The 25178-nt window shown below is 31.9% G+C and overlaps 1 protein-coding gene across 2 annotated transcripts in view; it reads right to left on the bottom strand.

Moving 5' to 3' along the window:
- Positions 1-25178, bottom strand: part of LOC127712069 (protein KIAA0100-like) — a 125046-nt gene that overhangs the window by 8652 nt on the left and 91216 nt on the right. For both annotated transcript variants that reach the window (XM_052218263.1, XM_052218262.1), the window contains 7 exons: positions 6546-6601; positions 5967-6081; positions 5649-5745; positions 4809-4893; positions 4101-4220; positions 584-705; positions 185-256 (listed from right to left, as the gene is read on the bottom strand). In XM_052218263.1, coding sequence (XP_052074223.1) covers positions 185-256; positions 584-705; positions 4101-4220; positions 4809-4893; positions 5649-5745; positions 5967-6081; positions 6546-6601 — 667 coding nt within the window. The remainder of the gene's footprint in view (positions 1-184; positions 257-583; positions 706-4100; positions 4221-4808; positions 4894-5648; positions 5746-5966; positions 6082-6545; positions 6602-25178) is intronic.

Here is a 25178-nt window from a genome sequence, read left to right on the forward strand (position 1 = left end):
AACTTTGTCAATTTGTGGAAAATTTCATTTAAATATATTTTACAAACTTATTTGATTGAATCAAACAGGGGTTAAAAAAGACCTCTTCCATAAAGTATTTAAAATTAATAAAATTTAAGCAAGAGATCCCAAAAAGTCTATCTTTCCAAATCTTATTTGTTCCTGATCAACAAGTACTACTTACCTTGTAACTAACACGCATTGAAACTTCTGGTATCTTGACATAAACAAATGTGTTGTTGTTGGCAGCCCTCTCCTAAAATACAAAAGTCGATATTTTCAATGAATATTCTATTGTGAAACACACATGTAGTGACTGAGTTCATTAATCACATCAAAATGATCTGTTTCAGCTTATATGAGATTGATGGTAAGAAAAAGATTTCTTATTTACAAAAAAAATCACCAAAAAAAAGTACAAATAGCAGTCCAACACAGTTTAGAGTTGTTTAAGGAGAATCTGAGATGTTTACTTTTGTTTCCAATTGCAACCTGAAATATGGTAGAAAATATCATTCATACAATTTCAATTAAAAAAAAAAAAAAGTTTTAACATGTACTTTTTTGTTGTTTTTAAGCTTACTTTCATTTTATCAATATCTTCACTATCAACATCAATATAAAATGAAGATTTGGATTTCTTTGCTTCTTTCTTCTTTTTGTCCTTTTCTTTTTTATCCTTCTTCTTATTTTCAACATCATCATCTGTAAAAAAGGACAGGAAATGTTTTATTTAATAACTGGTTGTTTGATATAGTATTAAAGCTCATTCTAAACATTCTTAATAAATTTCGTGGTAGTCAGATTTTTAGGGTAAGGATACCAAGTTCCCGTGACCATTAACCTTTAATGAGTTTCTGACGAACACTTATCCCCAACCAATGGCTTAATTCAATATTAGTCTTTTGTGCAACTGTAATTGAGCAACAAAACTGGTGGAGCCTGAACTGCCTAACCTTCCAACTCACATGATCTCATCCCAAGATTATTTTTTTTTTGCAGATATGAGTTTATTGTGTAGTTTTCTCTCGTAGATTTTTTTTTTTTTTTTATCCCCCTCCCTTTGGTATCTTCTTTCTTATTTATAAGAATTCAGAAATTATTAGAGCTTTTAATTTATGTGAATAATGCAAATAGGGTGAGAATTGCAATAGGAAGTTGCATTCTTATATCTGAAACATATGTCTGTATGGTCCTTTTCCAGAATCACAATAATTAATCTAACATTTTTGTCAACAAGAGTGCACACGCTGAAATGTCTCGCCTTCTTTACTAATCATTGATATTATGTTGATAGTCCTAAATATAAAGCTTTACTACAACTTTCACATAAACTTAACATGATCCAAGAAAATGAGGTCAAGGTCATATAAATCGAACAAGAAATACATGTACACCTAACAATCATTCAATACACTAAATAAAGTTGACCTATTGCTTATAGTTTCTAAGAAACAGACTTAACCAAGAAAACTAAACATTGACCAATGAACCATGAAAATGAGGTCAAGGTCAGATGAACCATGCCAGGCATTGTCAGATGAACCATGCCAGGCAGACATGTACAGCTTACAATCCTTCCATACAACAAATATAGTTGACCTATTGCTTATACCGGGTAGTTTAAGAAAAACAGACAAAAACAAAAACACTTAACACTGAGCAATGAACCGTGAAAATGAGGTCAAGGTCAAATAAAACCTGCGAGACTGACATGCACATCATAAAATATTTCCATACACCAAATATAGTTGACCTATTGCATATAGTATTAGAAAAAAAGACCAAAACTCAAAAACTTAACTTTGACCACTGAACCATGAAAATGAGGTCAAGGTCAGATGACACCTGCCAGCTAGACATGTACACCTTACAATCATTCCATACACCAAATATAGTAGACCTATTGCATACAGTATAAGAAAAACAGACCAAAACACAAAAACTTAACTATAACCACTGAACCATGAAAATGAGGTCAAGGTCAGATGACACCTGCAAGTTGGACATGTACACCTTACAGTCCTTCCATACACCGAATAAATTAGACTTATTGCTTATAGTAACTGAGATATGGACTTGACCACCAAAACTTAACCTTGTTCACTGTTCCATGAAATGAGGTCAAGGTCAAGTGAAAACTGTCTGATGGGTATGAGGACCTTGCAAGGTACCCACATACCAAATATAGTTATCCTATTACTCATAATAAGAGAGAAATTAACATTACAAAAAAATCTTAACTTTTTTTTCAAGTAGTCACTGAACCATGAAAATGAGGTCAAGGACAATGGACATGTGACAGACTGAAACTTCCTAACATAAGGCATCTATATAAAAAGTATGAAGCATCTAGGTCTTCCACCTTCTAAAATATAAAGTTTTTAAGAAGTTAGCTAACGCCGCCGCCGGATCACTATCCCTATGTCAAGCTTTCTGAGACAAAAGTCGCAGGCTGGACAAAAATCATAATGATGCACACAATAATTTCTGAATTAGTTAACTTATTAGTTATAATTGATACATACAAACACAATGAAATGAAATGGTAAGTGATATGGTGAAGATTTGTTTTGTAGTGCAGAAACAATAATTAATGAACCCCTCCCCCCTTTTTTTCTAAATTAAAATCATCATCAATTCTTTCACAGTGAACTTTAAATTCAAAATCTTTTGCATTAACATTACCATAAAGGATTTCAAACAATAAAATAAATTAAAAAATTATTTACTACGATTTAATTTTAATTTGTTTAAATTGGATTAAAGTAGTTGAATTTTGTTAATTTCTTGTTTAATTTGATAATGTTCTTTGAAAGATATTATTGTTCAACATGTATTAGTAAATCATTTTGTATAAAACCATTGAATGCATAATTTTTAAAATGTAAGACTTGCTAGTTGTATTACTGGCCAAATGTTTTAAACGAAAGATAGAAAATTTTATAATTATCTCCCCTTAATGACAGAAAATTCAATTTTTATGGGAAACCAAGTTGTCTAAAGTAAATTTTTAACCTGATAAATTTCTAGAAATGGAAAGATATTTTCTTTGGTATATTTTTCTACTTCTAAATTCAGTTAACAAACTCAATTGTGAATGGATGTAAATTCCGTTATCAAAATATTTAAATATCTGGAACTCCAGAATCATGGCCTCACAGTTTTATCGCCTATATATACCTAAAAATCAAATACCATGCTGGTGTGGTGGTAATGCTTGCTTTAGGGGTAACATACAAGGCACATGTTGCCAGTATTATCCTTGGGAAGGTCTGAGACATAGGTAATCAACCCTCTAGAAGGGGGTGCTCCTAATGGAGGAGTGGGTCAACAGAAACCAGGCTAAGCTGAGAGTTACAGCATGTGATGTCTATAGACTGATGCATGGCTCTCAGTTCTAGTTGAAAGAGACCCATTACCAGCAAAAGTAGTACAATTTGCAAGATGGCCCAAGGGCCATAACTCAATTCAGACTACTCTACCACCATGCCCTTCTTTTTTGTAATAAGAATTTCAGTCATTATTTTACAAGATATATCTGAGCATATTCATCAACAGCCAAGAACTTCTTTTAATGCAAATTCATGTACAGATTTGTGAAATGAGAGTTCTAGTAATTGTCATATAATTAGTACTTTTTTTACTCTAATAAGTCTAAACTGGCTGGCAGGGGTAAAGATGGGGGTCAGTTCCACCAATTATTTTTCGACTTTAAATTCTTTTTAAATCTCAAAATTGTAACTTTTGTTCTTTTCCAAAATCAGAAATCATATCTTTGTAACCAAATATACTCAATAATCATTTTAAAGCAAAGCTATCACTTGCACATAACTGAAGATTGTCATATAATCAAAACCCCAAACCACACCACACTGGATTTATTCAAGATATTCAATAGTGCAATAATGAATGGTATGTGTAAGCAACTCTATCTTGTCCAACCTTTCATGTTTTATATTTTTTGGTTAGTTTTTGACAGGCTAGCTCATATACTAAATACTATCTAATACTTCGTACAGGAAGGCACTCATATGATTCTATCAGTCTCTCCCACTGAAAGTAAATTGCCTAGATAGTTGCTTCCTCCATTGATTTACCTTCATCTGTTTCTCCAGGGAAGAAGAATGCTAGAAGAATTTTGTAGAACTGGTATGTGATCTGTATCTGGAGAGGAATTACAACTACTTCAAAGTGTTCCTTCACTGCTATACCACCGACTGAAATAAAGGACAAATAGTTAAAAGAAATAAAGTATGCAAATGTTTGCACCTGTACTAAGTCAGGAATCTGATTACAGTAGTTGTCGTCTGTTTATGTAGTTCATACGTGTTTCTCGTTTCTTGTTTTTATATAGATTAGACCATTGGTTTTTCCATTTGAATGGTGTTACACTAGTAATTTTTTGGGGCCCTTTATAGCTTGCTGTTCGGTGTGAGCCAATGCTGCGTGTTGAAGGCCGTACCTTGACCTATAATGGTTTACTTTTATAAATTGTAACTTGTATGGAGAGTTGTCTCATTGGAACTGATACCACATCTTCCTATATTTAGGAAAGAAAGGACAAATATATACAAGTAATTATTGAAAATCACCATTACCTATACTTCAGTTTAATAGAGTTACACTGATAGATTTAACAAATATCCATGATTACACTGCCTTGATAATAAGTATGTTTAAATGACACAGGCATCAAATTTGAATTTATATTTTAAAAGTAAAAGATGAGGGAAGTCATATAAAAGTTCACTTTTTTTTTTATTTCAGCACATTCAATAGTTATATATTCTATAAGTGTACTGCACCTGGTGACCTTTCACTGCATAATATTCTCAAGGCCATCTGTCTGTCACTCTCCTTTCCTAATGGATCCCTTGGAACTAATACATCCTGTAATTAATCACAAAGTTATTTGTATTATTTTGTTCTAATCTGCTTCACTGTCTCATTGACATACCCACATATCTTTTTATTCATAATTATGTATTTAATTCATTCATATGTGAATAACAAACCTAATCAATTTAAATTATTTCTTCTCAGTTGTTAAACTTTAATTGTCGACTGAAGTACATTTTGTGTCAGGCTGGGATTTAAAGCATAATTCACTTAGATAAAATAAGTACATACATACATTTAAGTTGCTGTTTTTATTGTTGTTTATCCTAATTTTCTGTTTAAGGACTGTTCAATGTTCATTTTGATATAATGAAATATATACAGAAAGCTCTGTTAATTTCTTTATGTGCCCATGCCATGTCAAGGGCCTGTGATTTTAGTATTTTTTTCTTGATTTAGGTCCTTTATATTTGTTTTTAGTAAATTGTATTGTTACTGATAAACCCTTCCTTTAGTTTTCTTGTTTGATTTGTTCCACATGTTTCATATCAGGGCCTTTTATTGCTTACTATATGGTATGAGTTTTCTCATTGTTGACGACCGTATGGTGGCCTATATTTGTTAATATATCTTCCTCCTTTGAACTCTTTTGGATAGCATTGGTTCAATTGCTACCACATCTTTTTTTTTTTTCTTTTTTTTTTTTAAATAAGACAGTTACATGTAACTTAATTCAATACAACTGTTATGAAATTGAATTTATATTAAAGGCTTTGATCAATAAATATAACGTAGAGCTACTATACCTTGTACATTGTATTTGGCTGTAGATTGGTAACTTTGACCCAGCCCAGTTCTAACTGATGAGTCCAGGTTTCATTGTCTCTGTTTACTTTACTGTATCTAAAAAAACAAAATTTATTTTAAAGTCAAAAATATGTTTCAGTGGAATTCAAACTCTCTCTTAACAGTAAAAGTTAAAGGCCCTTAAATTATCTGTTTTGACAATTTCAGCATATTTTCATATTAACTTAAAATAGATGTACAGAAAGTGTCAACAACAAAAATGATCAGCAATAAAATATCTACAAAAATACACATGACTGAAACTTCCTTTAACTTACACAAAGTTCCTCAACACCAGATCTGCTATACCTAACTGTCCATCTTTTTCTGTTAACCTCCAGTGGGCAAACTTAAAACACACTTCATTCACCTTCTCAACTTGTGCTTGTTTCTCTGAAACAAAAGATAGAACTTGATTGAGAATATGAGATTTTTTTACTCAGAATAAGCATGATTTCTTATATATTAAAATTTTCATCAGCAAATAATACAGGCATCTAATTCATAAGAACAGAAAAATGTTATGTGATATGAATATACAGTCATTTTTCCTGACAAACTGTGTCAGATCTTAAGGTTGCAAGCTTACAAGGTAACAGTAAAATTCTGCATACAGAAATGTAGGTAATTATGATGTTGTTAATTACTGGAATTTCAAGGTTCACCTATATAAATAAAATCCTTAAAAGTTAGAACCTCTTGAATAAAAGTCGTTTGATGTGTTTGAGCTTTTGATCTTGCCATTTGAAATGAGACTTTCCGTTTTGAATTTCCCTTGGAGTTCCGTATTTTTCTTTTTTTTTACTTGTTCATGATCCATGTATATAAGAAAGGTCAATTCTCTAAAGTATTTTTACCTTTGGCCATTTTCATCTGTGCTTTGATTTTTATCAACTGACTTTCTTGGAAACAGCTGTAAATATACAAAGAAAATGTATTTTTAAGAAGTAGGTCAGTTTGTTTATTTTGGTTAAAAATTCACAATATTTTAGTATAAATGATGTAAAAAATATTGCCAGTTCACATTCTAAATACCCATTTAACCCTGCTGCATTTTTGCGCCTGTCCCAAGTCAGGAGCCTCTGGCCTTTGTTAGTCTTGTATCATTTTTAATTTTAGTTTCTTGTGTATAATTTGGAGTTTAGTATGAGGTCCATTATCACTGAACTAGTATACATATTTGTTTAGGGGCCAGCTGAAGGACGCCTCCGGGTGCGGGAGTTTCTCGCTGCATTGAAGACCCATTGGTGGCCTTCGGCTGTTGTCTGCTCTATGGTCGGGTTGTTGTCTCTTTGACACATTCCCCATTTCCATTCTCAATTTTATTCACAAGAAAATAAGATAGGAGTTTCCCATATCCAGTACAACTTGTCATTAGGTTAAAAGCAGACCAAACATAATAATGAATGAACGTTTATCTACCTAGTTGATCTTGATTTATAAACTAGAGGCCCCAAAGCACCTGTGTCGCTCACCTGATATTTTTTATTACAATTGATGCATGAAATAATGTAACCATTTTACTTTTGCTTTAGTTTCAGAGATATAAGCCAATCAAAGTGCTGGATAGCACTTCTGGAAAGTTTGCAACTGTAGATGTGTATTATTTCAAATAGGTTATAGACGTGTATTATTTCAAATATGTATTTAATCACAGCTTTGATGTGTTTAACTAAAACATTGTCTCTTCAGGAATTATCAAAAATTAGTTTTTTCATTTTTGTAATATAAAATTTTGATATTTTCTATTGCAACCTTAAACTGTAGATCTAAAATAATAAAATATATACAGAAAGCTCTGTTAATTTCTTTATGTGCCCATGCCATGTCAAGGGCCTGTGATTTTAGTATTTGATTAACGCGTTAGTTTTCTTGTTTGAATTGTTCCACATGTTTCATATCATTACCTTTTATAGCTTACTATATGGTATGAGTTTTCTCATTGTTGACGACTGTATGGTGGCCTATAATTGTTAATATATCTTCCTCCTTTGAACTCTTTTGGATAGCATTGGTTCAATTGCTACCACATCTTTTTTTTTTTTTTTTTTTTTAAATAAGACAGTTACAAGTAACTTAATTCAATACAACTGTTATGAAATTGAATTTATATTAAAGGCTTTGATCAATAAATGTGGAATGTGTCCGCTAGCATTTAACGTTATAAAGGGTCACAACTCAAGAACTGTAAAAGTGACGATACCAAAATTTGTACTTTATCTGAGTTTTAGGGTAATAAGCATTGTGTATACATTCCTACACATTAAGTTGAGGCAAACTTAAGTTAAAGAACGGAAATAAAAAAATAGGCAACTTTTCCATTTGTAACAGCATTACCCTAGAGCAGTAAAAATAACTCCACCAAAATTCAAACTTGATCTTGGTTTTATGGTTAAAAGTATTGTGTATAAGTTTCATAACATTTGGTTGAGCGAACTACAGTTAGATAACGGAAATGAAAAAAATCAGCATTTTTTACATTTGTAAAGGGGCATAACTCTAGAACGGTATAACTGACGCCACCAAAATTCAAACTTGACCTGTGTTTTGTGGTAATAAGCATTGCATAGAAGTTTCATACAATTTGGTTCAGGCAAACTAAAGTAAGAGAACAGAAACCAATTATGGGATGTGTGGACGTACGTACAAGTAAGGGACTTACATACTTAACAGAAGAACAGGGTAAAACTTAATATGGTGGGGGCATAACAATAGCAGTATGATGACAGGAATAAAAAGTTTATATACACTAGATTCATAGAGGTGCTTATAACCCTGTAACACATTTTAGTTGCTGCTGTACATGTGAAATTTAGCATTGAGGCAATAACATTTGAGATTTTTGGTTTTCAGCCGTTCATTTGATATACTACACTACTGGACGAAAAAACAACTGTCCATACCAGTAACAGTTTTTGTACGACTGTCTTAGTCTGTGGAAGACTGAAGATGACTGTCAAAGAAACTGATACAGTTGATTAATGTCTGTCCCAACACTTTTATGAGTTGTGAAAATCAAAAAATGTTATCAACAGTCATTTAAGGATTGTTGCAGTGGTTTACGGGGTTTTCACAGTCAAAAACTATTTATTACAGTCTTTCCAAAAGTTGTGGCAGTTGTATAATGTTTGTCCAAACCTTTTAATAGTTGGGACAGTTGAAATTTGTTTGTGTCAACTTTTCAGACGTTGATGCAGTCAAAAAATGTTTGTTACATCGTTTTTTTGAGTTGGGACAGTTGTAAAATGTTTGTTACAACTTTTTAAAGGTTGTTACAGTCATAAAATGTTTATTACAAATTTTAAAAGGTTGCTACAGTCGTTAAATGTTTAAAACAAACATTTCATAGGTTGTTGCAGTCGACAAATATTTGAGCGTCACGGTAGCAACTCAGTGTAAAAAAAAAATTACGTTTCACCCGGCTCTCAAGATTTGATATAGTTGTGAAATAGCCCATAATTTATACTATTATTATCTATTGTGCGGTTGTTGACTTGTTTTGTTTTTTATTTATTTATTTTGCGATCGTTGTTTGTCTTTTGTCTATTTCCGTTTATTGCCATAGCATTGTCCGTTCATTTTTGACATGTGCGTTTGACTTTCCTTTAGGTGTTTTACTTTTTTATTTGATCTATTCAGATTCGTTCATAACTGGTTTTACATACCAGAAGCCTTCGTTTAAAAATGAAGTTTTAATATTATTGCAGAAGATACTAATGAATTCATTAAAATTGATATTTGAAAAAGTTTTGATAAATTCTGAGGAATAGAAAATGTACCGTCGGTGTACGTGAAGTAAATTTAAAGAATATGACATAGTTACCAATATTGTACAGCACAATAAAACAGTTTTACTTTGAATTACTCTCCATGAGGGATATTTCCGATGATACAAAAAATAATTAATTAAATCTGAGACTACTATAACACATTATAGTAGTCTCAGATTAAACTGTAAAATTTCATTAATAAAATGCTCCGCAGGGCGCAGCTTGATACGACCGCAGAGGTCGAACCCTGAACAGTTGGGGCAAGTATGGACACAACATTCAAGCTTGATACAGCTCTGAATTTGGATTGTGATTAAATATTTGACACAGCATAGGTTTCTGACACAGAATGAATGTGGTCTAAGAACTTAAAAATTTTAAATTGGACATTCACCTATTATGGTCCAATATCCAAAATCTAAATACATGGTTAGATTCAGCATATCAAAGAACCCCAAGAATTCAATTTTTGATGAAATCAAACAAAGTTTTATTTTAGACCCTTTTGACCTCAATGTGGAAAAAGTTGATAACAGGGCCCAAAAATCAAAAATCTAAATACATGGTTAGATTCAGCATATCAAAGAACCCCATATATTCAATTTTTGTTGAAATCAAACAAAGTTTAATTTTGGACCCCGATTTGGACCAACTTGAAAACTGGGCCCATAATCAAAAATCTAAATACATGTTTAGATTCAGCATATCAAATAACCCTAAAAATTCAATTTTTGTTAAAATCAAACTAAGTTTAATTTTGGACCCTTTGGACCTTAATGTAGACCAATTTGAAAACGGAACCAAAAATTAAGAATCTAAATACACGATTAGATTCGGCATATCAAAGAACCCCAATAATTCAATTTTTGATGAAATCAAACAAAGTTTAATTTTGGACCCTTTGGACCTCAATGTGGACCAATTTAAAAACGGGGCCCAAAATCCAAAAACTTAATACACGGTAAGATTCAGCATATTAAAGAACCCCAAGAATTCAAGAATAAAACCCCATTGAAATTGATCAAGAAATAAGCAATTTATACGAAGTATCTTCTTTTGCACAATACTGTGCAATTGAATATTTCTTGCTATTGCGCAATACTGTACAATTGACAATTTCTTGCTATTGCGCAATATTGTGCTATTGGATATTTCTTGCTATTGCGCAATACTGTGCAATTGAAGATTTCTTGCTATTGCGCAATACTGTGCAATTGAAGATTTCTTGCTATTGTGCAATACTGTGGAATTGAAAATTTCTTGCTATTGCACAATACTTATTATATAATAATTTACACATCCTGTTTGGTGTGTATCTCCTACCATATCATTATTATTTGCTTTTAAATATAAATCAGAAATAACCAACTTAAAATGGAAAATTTTAAAAGAAAAAAAAAGAAAAAAAAAAAATCCCCCCCCCCCCAAATTTTTTGAACCCCCTTATGATTCATCACCCCCAAACTCAATCCCAGCCTTCCCTTTGTGGTATGGTACCTTGCAGTATAATTTCAGAGAAATCCATACACTTGAACACAAGTTATTGTCTGGAAACTAGAAAAATGCTTATTTTTGGCCCCTTTTTGGCCCCCAATTCCTAAACGTTTAGGGCAATTACCCCCAAACTCAATTCCAGCTTTCCCTTTGTGATATGGAACCTTGTAGTACAATTTCAGAAATATCCAAACACTTACAAGTTATTGTCATGAAACTAGAAAAATGCTTGTTTTTTGCCCCTTTTTTGGCCCCTAATTCCTAAAATTTTGAGGCAATTACCCCCAAAATCAATTACAGCCTTCCCTTTGTGATATGGAACCTTGTGGTACAATGTCAGAGAGATCCATACACTTACACACAAGTTATTGTCTGGAAGTTACAAAAATGCTTATTTTTGGCCCCTTTTTGGCCCCTAATTCCTTAACTGTTGGTACCATAACCCCCAAAATCAATCCCAACCTTCCTTTCGTGGTATTGAACCTTATGGTAAAATTTCATGGAGATCCATTCACTTAAACTAAAGTTAGAGTGCGAAAACCAATGTGTCTTCGGACGACGCCGGACGACGCCGGACGACGACGACGACGACGACGACGACAACGACGACGACGACGACGACGACGACGCCAACGTCATACCAATATACGACCAAAAAATTTTCAATTTTTGCGGTCGTATAAAAACGGAAAACAATTCTTCACCGTGAACGATTTACCATCTTTATTTTCTTGTCGGCAAACTGGACCTGCAGGTCGGCAAACTATATTTTACACAGGAAACTACAGATGTTAGACCACATGTACAATATAAGCTGAGCTGGAAATTACAATCGGTGAGTAGAAATGAACAATATTTTAAAGCATGTCTTTCGAATAATCATGAATCCAAGATTTTGAAGGGAAAATGTGCACATTTGTTCTCAGTCCTACAGACTGACAGACAGGCTATGAATCGACGATCTATATCACCACACTCGTGCATAGTTGCATGTTCCAAGGCAAAGTTAGGATTTGGGCTTGGAAAAGTTGTGCATCATTGAAATTCATGTATGACACCATTCCCCCTCCCCCTTTTATCATGTGTTTGTCATTTAATCCCGTATTTACTTTGCACACATCACCCTAAGGGTGACAAGGTCAAGGGAATAAAAAAAGGTTACTCTTAATCTTCATGTCTTACTGTTAAACTCTAACATGTGGGGCATTGGTTAACTTTTGTTGTGCGGGATGGCCTTTTACAGGACCTATACATCATGTACATATTGTATGTTAATGTATTGTAACTCTCTTGTCTTAAATTTGCATGAAATACTTGTCACTGGACTTTTTATAACCAACAACCAACCAATCTTTACATGTACATATCCATATAATTGTGTTACTAATGTTGGATTACAAGTGTTTCCCTGGTTTTGCTTTATCTGTTTATCAGCTGATAGTTTTCGTTCTATTAAGAATGCATTGTGACGTCACAATTTTCATTGAAAAAACATGCATAGTACAAATTAATATGACAGTGTACGAAAACATATGATCTGACCATAAAATTCTATGAAAATTATGAATTTTAGTGACTTATTTAGCAAGTATGCATTTTCATTCAATTTTAAAATAATTCCCAAATCATGGACAACAAAACATGAATATATTTGATAATATAAGGCATTAATCATCAAAATAAAACAATATTATTAAATTAATGTTCCTGAAACCATGCACAGAGGCATCATGGTCATAACAGTTGCCATTTAAACACAGTTGATTAAACAAAATGTGCTAATTCAATTAGTAATTGTTTCATCATGTACTTAAGGATTCATATTGAACAAGGGTTGTGGAGGTTGTTGCATCTTTTCTCAAAATGAATAATTACAATGAATAAAATATCTATAAATATTTCATCATGTTAATTGCTACATGTACATAGTTTTAAGTTAAAAAGAAATAAAAAACATATTAAAAGAGCAAAGTTAGCATCATGATTATATTCTCTTTAGATTTAGCATAGAATATTAAATCACTATACATTTGTAAATACTTTGAACCTAAACTATATATTTTCATGTGAAATTTTTATATAAATTGTGCCCTGTAGCATGGTTAGTCAAAATTCATTTATGCCATAAATGTTATCTAGTAGTAACATTCAAGGGTCTTTTTATTTATTCCACCATTAAAATGATTAAAGGACTTTCTATTCATGAGTCAAATTTGTGTGTTAAATTGTGTTTTGGTTACTTTAAACAATAAAGTTTATTGTTGCCTTACTGTTGGGTTGATGCATCATTGATATATAATTATTTCCCACATCTCCTTTCATCATGTGCAATCACATCTGACTGCATATTTTTTGCCTTTTCTACATAACTATTTTATGTTTAACATTCAATATGTGGGGAAAACATAACAAAAAAATCTATCTGCATCTGTAAGCATATTTTGTTTTATCTAAACATGGTATAAACTTTTTTAAAGTCATGAAAGTATTTATACTTTTATGAAGCTCAAAATTTTTTTTATAGATATTGTATTATCAAGTAAGTTATCATAAAATTTACTGTGTTAACTGCATTGTATGTCTAATAATTTAGTTTAAAAATACCTTTTATTCAAATTCAAAATAAATAATTAAAATATATGTATTTACTGTACATGAATTCATGACCATGCAAATGTGATATTAAAATAGGTAATAATCAGGATGTTAACACTGGATAGGTAATAATCAGGAATTCTTATATACATGCTATAGCTAATATACAGATTAAGACACACAATAGTTTATTGCCTTGGGGAGGAATTTTAAACTGTCATGGGTATATATTGAAGATGATTTTATAATGAAGTTCACAAATTATAATTGTCCTCTTCAAAATTTTGATAAATTTTTCAAAATCAATTATAATTTAAGAAAAATATGAAACAGCAGGATATAATATTATTTTGGATACAAAAAATGCATATTTTCAAAGTTATCTGAGTATTGATTTATCAAAATAAAATTGGGTAAATAACTAAAATAAAATAAAGAAAGTGTTGTCTGAGCTGCAAAGCATTATTTAACATGTTTAATACAAGCTGTAATAAGTAAAAAGTATAGGGTAACACAAAAGATGTAAAATTAAACTCAAGGATTTAAAACATTTAACAGGGAGGGTTAAGCATTGGAACAGTATATATATTATCCTGATTAACCTTAGGACAAAGATTCTACATTTACATCACAAAGGTTTGTTCATTATATGCACTTGACAAAGGGAAAGTCAATAGCATCTATATAGTAACAGTGCATTTATTTATTTAATTATTTTTTTCATTCTTTAAACTTTTCTCTGTAGTATCAATCTATTTCATATTAACATGAACAAAAGCAATAACCTGTTGTGTTTTAGAGAGGAATAACTATGTCTATGATGTCTCACACATAAAAAATCATTAATGTAGGAAAAAAGACAACACCATATATAGAATTTAGACCCCCTAAAAAGATTTATTCTTCTTGTTTAAAATTGGGACTTAATATAATTGTATAAGTCCTAGAAATTTTTTGTCAATCAAATGAGGATTGCTAGTTTTCATCTAGGTAAATACAGTTATTGTAATTGACTTTTATCTAAGTACTGTACAATGTATATAGTATTATGTTAGTTAAAATTTTACTGTACTTTAGTCTCAATGTATATGTTTTTTTGTAGATTCATATTGGCTTGAGCATGATTCCCACTTAGAATATGAAGCCTGCTACATGACTGCACTTTGATTCATAGGAAATATAGATGTCACTGAGTCACTCTTATAGCTGCAAATTGTGAAACAGTGGATTAATTCATTATTTTGTGCTAGTTATTTATTGTTTTTGGAAATAATGAATAGCACTTGCAGCGTTATTCCATGATGATGATGACTTGTGATGTTAGGATTGAATTGGACTAGAAAGATTGTGCATTGTACAAATAGGAAACTTACAAATTGTATTAAAGGAGGACCACAGTACTGGATGACTAAATAACTTGGATAATCATGATAATTATTCATTTGGTATATCAATAATGAATTTGGAATAACAGGATTTCATAGTTTCAGTGCATATTAATAGTGCAATCATACATTGTATCTGAATTCCATGAATACCTTGGATAATTATTCATTTGAAATAGCCATTTGGAATAATGAAAATTCATAGTTTCAGTGAATATTAATAATAATAGTGCATCATATCTGAATTCATGAATACTTTAGTGGATAATCAGTCATTTTAATATAATAACAATTCGGATAATGTGAATTTCTAGTTTCAGTGAAATTTACAAAACAGTGCATGTATATCACATCTGAAGTTTATGTTGGCATTGCAATTGTTAACTACCACCAGGGTGTGTAAAAAGACCTTAACCACCCATGAGGGTCTCTCATAGTCCGTCACAATTGTTTAGTGTCAAATGACTGCTTGCTGTACTTTAAGTCTGAATTAGAATTAAATAAAAATCTAAATTAGTGCCCAAGCATAATAAACAAATAAACCATGTACTTCAAAGTATAATTTTATTGTCCCGCCTGCAACAAAAGTTGAAGTATGCAAGAAATAGATATTAAAATCTGGCAGCAGCTACAGCGTAACCTATTTGTATAAAGCTTCACTAGGTACATTTTAGAAGCTTAAAGACCTGGATACTTCTTTATGTTATGAAGTTTCTGTTAGTAACTTGTCCGTTGCACTTTACCTTGTTTTCATGGTTCACTGACTGTTTGAAAAAAAATATTACTGTTTAAACAGTCATACAGTGAAATACTCTCTTACATGTATAACATGTATAATGAGTAATTGGATAAATTTATATGGTATATATATATAGGTATCTTGAAAGGTCTACATGTCTCATTGTCTGTCAGGCAGGGTTAACCTGACCTTGACTTCATTTCATGGATCAGTGATTAAAGTTATTTCAGTTACTTTGTCAAGTTTGTTTCTCAGATACTACAAGCAGTAGGAATGGTAGGTCAACTATATTTGGTGTATGAAATGATTGTTAGGTAAATATATCTGACTGCAAGACTTGCATCAGATTTTGACCTCAATGAAAATGTCATGGTTCATTGAACAATGTTTATTTTTTGTGGTTTGGTCTATTTCCCAATGTTTCTCAGATGCTATAAACTACATGTACATGTACATGCATGACATGTATAGGATCACTATTTTTGGCGTATTGGATATTTTCGTAAGTTGTACAAGTTTGATTGGGAGGTTTTAAATCTGACCATGACCTCATTTTATGTTTCTTTGGGCAATGTTTAGTTTTCATGGTTTGGATGTTAAGTCTATTTCACAGATACTATAAACCACTAAATTTTGGGTATGGAATGTCAGTTTGTAGGGTGTACATCATCTGTCTGGCATGGTTAATTTGACCATGACTTCATTTTCAAAGGTAATTGATAATGGAAAGTTTATGTGATACTTGTACATGTAGTAAAACCTACATACATGTATTAAATTTTTTTACATTCAACATAAATTCAATTTTACATGTAGGCAAAGCAGACATGACATTTCAGCGTGTGCACAGTCACTCTTGTTACATCACCATTGATCATGTCTACCATGTTGATTATAGCTGCTTTTTGTTAACAAAAGTCGGACAACTATTAACAATTGTTATAATTCATTTGATAATATTGTAGTCTTGTATAACCATGATAACATGTATAATGTCATGAATGTACAATAACCAGAATAAGGAGATGTGGTATGGTTTTCAATGAGACAACCATCAACCGTAGACCAAATGATGTAATTGTTAGTAACTGCACATCCTTCAACAATGAGCAAAATCAGTACCACATAATCATGATAATGAAAAACCTATAACAGGCCTAGCCATATTGAATGATGTAACACAATGTAAACAAGTTTAGATGAGAAACCCAAGTTTGATTTATATACAAAAGCAACAAACAATCAGTTGGCGATAAAATTGGGTCAGTTAATAGATATAAGAAGATGTGGTATGATTGCCAATGAGACAACTTTCCATCCAAGTCAAAAATTTTGAAAAAGTAAACCTTTATAGGTCAAAGTACAGTCTTCAACACAGAGCCTTGGCTCACACCGAACAGCAAGCTATATCAGGGCCTCAAAATTACAGTTAAGCATGTTTAGAATTTTAAAAAATAGTACCTGGATGATCATTTCTGATGTCTCCCATTTTGATCATGTTTACAAAACCCATTTAAACATGAGTGATGACAAATGTATTATGGTTTACCAAAAACTTATAGGTGATCCAATATTAACAGGCTTCTGCCCTTATTCATGTTTTTCTACAAATCCATTCTATCTGCTTTTGAATAAATGCCTTCTAAATATATATCCCAAGATGTTTAGCAACATTTTCAATATACACAATAAGCATTACAAAGGCATACATGTATTATGCACTATTAGTGAGCTGTTTGTTATAATTTAATTATAATATTTATGTGTGGAAGCATATTTTGGGGGTTTTAATTTGCTATGATTTTAAAAACTTCTAGCAAATGAAAAAAAACAACCAGAAATGAAAAATATATACAAAAGGTGGTTTCAAGAAAGTGATGAGAATTGGACATTTTTTTTTGTGGCTGTACAATTAGAATTAATGTACAGTATCATGTGTATCGACTATGTTTGTACATTATACACACACATATATATACTGCTACTATATGACATCTACCCAACAACAACTAAATAACAATCTAGCGGTCAACATATATCTATACGTCTAAACACGTGAAAACTTTACCACAGATTCATCCATTGGAGAACAAGTGATCATTGATGGTGATACACGGCTGAAATCATAATTGCTCAAAATATCGACACAACAATGTTAAATAGAACTCCAATTTTTTTAATAAGATCATTATTTAATAAATAAAATGATGTGGTACTTGTTTACAAATTAGACAATTTTTCACCGAAAACCCAATGACATAGAAGTTAGCAACTGAATTGGCAAATTTGATAAGGTCAGAATATTAATTTCCAACACATAGGCAGCCAGATTATATATTTTTACTCAGACCAGGGCCAGAATACTTATTTTCAGTCCATCCTTCTATTCAAGTGAGTAAGAAAAAATCGTATGATTTAATTAATCAATGATTTTTTTTTTTCTAATGGGCACCCAGATAAGTTCTGCTGGTAATACAACTGTACTGTTTTCATCACTGATTGAAGATGAATATAATTAGAATAATGGACCAATTTGCCTAATTTATAAATGTGACCATTTTAAAATTTCAATTTCATCTAATAAAATTTTTAGTTTTCTTTACTGGTTGAATAATAAATGTATATCAATATTGGACAAGCATTTGTATGATTAAATAAATTGAATTTAAAAAATGGAAATTGGAAAATATTTTGGATAAATGTTAGCATGGTTAGTACGACATCTGATCAACTGAAACCACAAAAGAGAATCTGATGTCAGTCTGTAGAATTTAACAAGACAGGAGTCTAAAGAATACAACAAGTTCTAAACCGTTATGTGAATAAATAAAAGAAGATTTGATTTCCTTGTCTGAAACAATGTGAGTTTTCTTGTTTTCTGGCGCTAGTTATTCTGTCGGTCTTGTACAGTACGTCCATCAACATGTCCATCTATTTATAAATACTTTTGGTAAATTGGTTGAGAAAAATCCGGTGAAAATATGAATGATCTCGAGTGATAATATTTTTACCTCAATCAATCATGAATGAATGCCGAAGTGCTATTTATCAAGGACATTTGAACTTCAAATAGACCACTCGTTACAATATACAGTACAAAGTCGAGTCAATATTGAACTATTCAAAAATAAAATACAGTAAAATAAATTAAATTTAGATAGATTTAAGAGTATTTTTGTTTTTCCATAGCTGCAAAAGATGCGTTAAATGTTCATCATAGCTTTGATTTTTTTTATATGTATAGAAATCAAAATGGTTAATACGGCAATATTTATAATTTTGCAAGAAAAAAAATGTAGCCCCAAATAAAAGCTCAAAATAAGTGTTTGAAATAAGCCATCGGGAAAAAATTAAGCAGTTTAATATGGGGATAAGTTTGACAAATGTGTTTATTCGGTGTTCCCCGCTAGGTTTACAGTATATCATGTATATTGACCGTAAATTATTATGAAGTAATGCGATTCGTAAAACTACGGGTATTGAAGACAACCTTGTATGCATGAATGATTTCACACCTAACTAATTTAAAAAAATTAAAAAGTTTTTATTTAGATAATATTGAAAATTGTCAACTGTTTATACAGTTAAAGATACATTTGGTTAAACATATATTGGGTAACCTTTTTCGATTTATCTATAAGTAGTTTTAAATGCGTATAAAACCGTCCTGTGTGAAATTGCAGGTATCTAGTGCTGGTTACGATTTTGTTCGATGAGATGAGAGGCGAGGGAGTGCTAAATAATAATATAAATTTAGCACATTCACTAAATAAGCGGGGAATACCAAAATGTTCAGCGGCAAATATTTCAAAATACTAATTTTTTTTTTCAAATCAATTTCTATCTAAATTTAATGTATTAAATGAGTGTGATAGTTGTGTCTCTTTGTCACAACCTTATATTGCACACGGTAAAATTGTTTTACAAATAATTTAAGCTATCCCTGACTGTCAGAAATTTTGTATCCGTGACATTTAAGTCTTAATGACGATCAATGTTTGGAAGTTGCTACACTTATAAATTAGCTATGACTATGTAATGGTTGTAGCAATCATATTTTTACTGTTACAAACTTTTCAGCGTTTAATCAGTTTATTTATGACTGTTGCAACGTTTTTCGAGTTGGGACAGTTGTAAATCAACTGTTACAACTTTGCAATAGTTGTATCAGTCCTTTAATGTCTGTGACAGTTATTTCTAGCGTTGTTACAGTCGATTTATGTTATAGACAAACACTTTTAAAGTTGGGACAGTTACAAAATAACTGCAGCAGTGAAATTTAACAACTGTTACAACTTTAACAAACATTATCAGTCTTAGAACGACTGTTACTGGTATGGACAGTTGTTTTTTCGTCCAGTAGTGCTAGTAATCATTGCCTCTGTGTTAGGATGACACATTGTTAATTATAGGTCAATCTTAATAAAGAATCATACTGCCACAGGAATACAGTGTAAGGATAAAAAGTTCTGAATCCCTTACTGCATTGTTAAGCACTAAGAAAGTCATTTTGCTAGTACATGGAAAAATGTTATTTAGTCACGTAAATAATTTCAACAGCACTTGTCCTGATACACTGAGCTATTCTAAGAAGTAGAAGCTGACTTGGATGCTTTTAATACAAGCCTTATCCTTGTAACAATTTGTGTACAAATGTTGTTGTTAATTGTAACACTGAGGAGGCTGTGATATGATATGTTGTAGTCCAAGATTACTCTGACGTCCAACGGCTGTTTTGCCGGGACACTGTCCTAGCTTGTCTGGCAAAACAGCCGTTGGACGTCAGACTGTAATCTTGGACTAGAATTGTCGTTGAGTCAATGTTTTTCTGCTGTCAGTTTGATCCACTTGAGCATGCTAAACGAGTGAAGGTCCTTATATCCACATTGGAATGTGAAACAGCAAGTATTTAAATAACAGAATTAAAAGTTTTTTGCATCAAAACCTTCCTATCGATGTTTTGACAAAAACGATGCACTCTTTTATCAAAGTCGGTATTTACCTTTACTCATCCTTGCCGTGAAACATTAGTCATATGATTATCGAGTATTTTAAAATTTTCTGTCACCTGTGTATTGTTCAATCAAACCATTATCACTTGTCAATTGTCCGACGGCTTGGTCAAAATATAAACATGTTGCAATATTAAACAGAACTTTCAATACATTTAAATAATCAAATGGTGCCAAAGTTGTAACTCCACTACTAACCGTGTATTGAAATAAGCCCCGCCTCCCTACTAACCCAATATGGAATATACACGGTCTCCACGCGGACGCTTTTAACCAATCATATTCCTAGAGATGCATAGGAGGTAAGATAAAAACATGTTGCATACCGGATTCTTTCGATACACTAGGGCATTTACTAATTTTTAAATAACAAACATTTGACCCATATTTGTGAATATTGTACATAGTAAAAATAGCACGGAAAAATGTTCATTCATGAAATATTTATGAATTAAACGCTGTCTCACGTAGATTTCTTTCTCTTCAGCGCATGGCAGATCCGGGAAGTAGTGTTTGTGATACTCATTTTCAAAATGAAGTTAAATTCATCTGAATTGATGGTGAACATTCATTCCTTTTTTTTATTCAAGCTGAAATCTTTTGAAAAGAGTTGTAACTCAAAATTTCAAAAGCATCTTCCTAGATTTAGTATTCAAACACTAGTACTACATTATCTTGGAGCAGAACATTTGAGATAGTCTGTCACTTCCGGTTTGAGGCCGATGCCATAAGAAAGTGTTGCTATAGCAAACTTTCCAAAAACTGAATTTTACCCCTATGTTCTCATTTTAGCCATGTTGGCCATGTTGATTGGCAGGCGGGTTCATCTGAAACATTTTTTAATAGATTGTTGCCAAGTTTGGTTAAATTTGTCTCAGTAATTTCAGAGGAGAAGATTTTTCCAAAATTTACCAAAAATTGTTAAAAATTTACTTTAACGGGGAATAACTCCTTAAGGGATCAATTAACAATTTTGGTCATGTTGACTTATTTGTAGATCTTACTTAACTGAACATAATGGCTGTTTTCAGTTTACCTTTATCTATAATAATATTCAAGATAATAACCAAAAACTGCAAAAATTTCATTAAAATTACCAATACAGGAGCAGCAACCTAATTTCAGGGCAGATAGATCTCAACATGATGAACATTTTTATCAATTTTCAGATTTGCTCTAAATGCTTTAGTTCAGGGCTCAACATTACCACTGGCTCGATTGTCCAGGACAAGTGGACAAATACGTCGGGCAAGTCGGTTTCATGTCGATCCGGCCCCACGTCGATCCGGCCCAAGTCGATCCGTCCCACGTCGATCCGGCCCAACGTCGATCCGGCCCATATTTAAAGTCGATCCGGCCCAATAAAAAAATATATTTATAAGGAAAAAAAATAAAGATATATATTAATTGTAATTCATAAATGTTTATGAATTTTATTATAATGTAAAAGGTGTACGGTAAAAAAAATTGGCCTTTGACAAATATTTTCTTTAGATGAGTTTAAAACAACTATGTTGATTATGTTTTCATTACAAGTTTTCAAGATTATTGGGTATAATTATAATAAAAACGTATATAACAGAATTTAGTACAATCAACAGACATCAACATTAATCAGCAGTAATTAGCATTTTCTTTCAATTGACTGTGATCTTAACAAGTCTTTCATCCTGTGTAATAACAAATAGTTACATACACAACAGTACAAGCCGATCCCCAGGCTGATACATACAAACTCCACTTCTACAAGATGGTTCCAGCGCTCATCAAGGAAGCCAAAACTGTTTCGAGGCAAGTGTGTCTGGTAGATGAACAGAGTCTTGCCCGTTGGCAATGCACCAAGTATCAACGGTCACAGTGACGCCTCTCTTCACTATGGGAGCAACTTCAAGACGGTACCATCACCACCTCATTCTTCCTTCGTGCCGTCGGACACATGTACGACATTCCTGTGCCAGACCCAGAACCAGAAGAAGACACTGACAGCGAGTGATTTAATTGACATTGAGTGAACTGTATGACTTGTACTATGTTAGTGCATATGTGGCTACAATCTATATGTTTATATAACATTTATTTATTAAATGCTTCATGAGTATTCTTTATGTTTAGAATAATATATATAGTGCGTTTGTTCTTGGTGAGCTAATCAAATTGAACAATTATAGTGCTGTTAGTTCTATATATTATATATGTACTGCGTATGATAGTTACTGTATATGTTATTGTAGTGCTGCAAGTGTGACCCCTTTTATATTATGTAAGTGACAGTGTAACTGTTAGTGTAAATGATTTAAGTGTTATATATATTTATGTGAGTGTCAGAGATAGTGTGTTTGTTAGTGCGTATGAATTTATTGTTATATTATAGTAGTGATGGTATTATATTTTAGAGAGTGAAAATGTGCATTCAGTGTAATTATTTTGTTATTATCTTGCAATAAAGAATAATGGATACTCATATAACTTGTTTTTTTTTTATCTACACACAACTATTCAAAATATTGTCAACTTAAAAAAAATATATTGACTATATTCGATATTACAAAAAAAAGAATGTGTTATAGAAGCCTCTGATGTTACCTGAAAAAAAAATACAATTAATTATTATAACACATAACACCAAACAAAAGATCAAACTATAAAGACCTTGTTGATTACGTAACTTTAATCAATCAGGATTTGATTGAATTAAGTGATTACTAGTGGCATTACCTTAGTTCACAATCATCAGACAATTGTTGAATAAACAAACCAATTATAGACTAATGATTTGATTAAACAAGTCATTATGATGAGTTAAAATTTATAGGTTCCCTTGGACAGTAAATATTTATTTAGCTATTCTGTGTGTGAATTAAATAAAATAAAAATCGCCATGACATTCAAAGTTATCATGGAAAATAACTTCATATTAATATGTTGAAGCTGCTATACAAACAGACACAATCACACTCATTTTCGTATCGATTTAAAATAATTCTTTGACTGGTACTCCAATACTTCACTTACCTGTTGTCATCCATCATCGATACTTTTTACAAATTCCATTTATACTGTTAAAATTTGTCACAAAATCCTCCAAAGTCAATATAGTTTATTCATATTTTATTATGGGGCCGGATCGACGTAGGGACGGATCGACGTGGGCCGGATCGACTTGGGACGGATCGACTTTGGGCCGGATCGACTTGGGGCCGGATCGGTTTGGGGACGGAACGACCGGATACCGGGCAAGTCGATTCTTCATACTACTTGTCCGATAAGAGAAGTGAAAAATCGATGTCAGATGTAAAAATAAATCAAATTCAAGACTTTAATTCCCCAAAAATTGAATGCTTCTTTTATTGATCATGTACGAAATGAATTAAATATTCATTGATTGAACATGCTGGCAGCGGCTGACCAGGGGAATAAAAGTAAGGGGGAAAGAAACCAATGTTAATATGCTGGGAAGCTTTCTTCTTCTTCTTAGTATAAGCCTCCTTTAATTAGGAACACCTCCATATGGAGTTTTTACTTTAACTTTAAAGTTTTTTCCAAAATATGTACAGCACATAAATATTAATAATAAAAGATAAAAGTGTCATGCATGGCATATTTACAGGGACCTTTTAAATACAAATTAATTTACCATATATTCACTAATATAAGTACCTCAGTTTTATTTATAATTAAAGTATGTTTCATTTCAATTTGTTTTTATGCATTAAAATATGTTAAAAAGAGGTTTTATTTAATAAGATCTATATATTAAAATGATAAGTTAAGATGTAATTATGCTTTCATATCGAAAGGATAAATCCTGAGAGATCCTGGTCACCAGAATATCGATCTCTAACATGTTTTAATCGGCTGAAATTAACTGTCGTATGCATTGCATTGTTTACCTGCTAGAAAGTAACAAAGTTTAAATTGATCTAAGAAATGTCATGTTTTCATAAGGTGGTGGTCTACAGGAAGACCAAAGCATCCTTGGTTTAACCCATACAACTTCTACAGAATGGATAGGTCCATAAGAGAACCTAGTGATTTGGGAAGTGATAATGATTTAATTATCGACACATGATAGTGACATTGAGTCGGGGAACTCAGTCTTGCATCATTCTTTATTTAGTTACAAGCAAATTCATATAGCATAACAAACTGCTCCCTTCATCAGGTACGATCAAAGCTCAAGTGTTATTGTTGCATACCATCAATATGTAAGATTTTCAATTTTGAAATTGGACAAGTGAGTTAAGAGTTCAGACAAGTTGATTTTCTTGCAACTTGTCCCAAGGGACAAGTTAGAAAAAATGATAATGTAGAGGCCTGTAGTTTCAGAGATATAAGCAAATAAACTGCTTAGCTGAGCGCAGCTGGATACGCCCGCAGAGGTCCAACCCTGAACAGTTGGGGCAAAAATGGACGCAATATTTCCGCTTGATACAGGTCTGAATTTGGATTGTAATTAAATATTTGACATATTATAGGTTTCTGAATAAATGTAGTC

This window comes from Mytilus californianus, unplaced genomic scaffold, assembly GCF_021869535.1.
Source record: "Mytilus californianus isolate M0D057914Y unplaced genomic scaffold, xbMytCali1.0.p SCAF_8, whole genome shotgun sequence".
Lineage (NCBI taxonomy): Eukaryota > Metazoa > Mollusca > Bivalvia > Mytilida > Mytilidae > Mytilus > Mytilus californianus.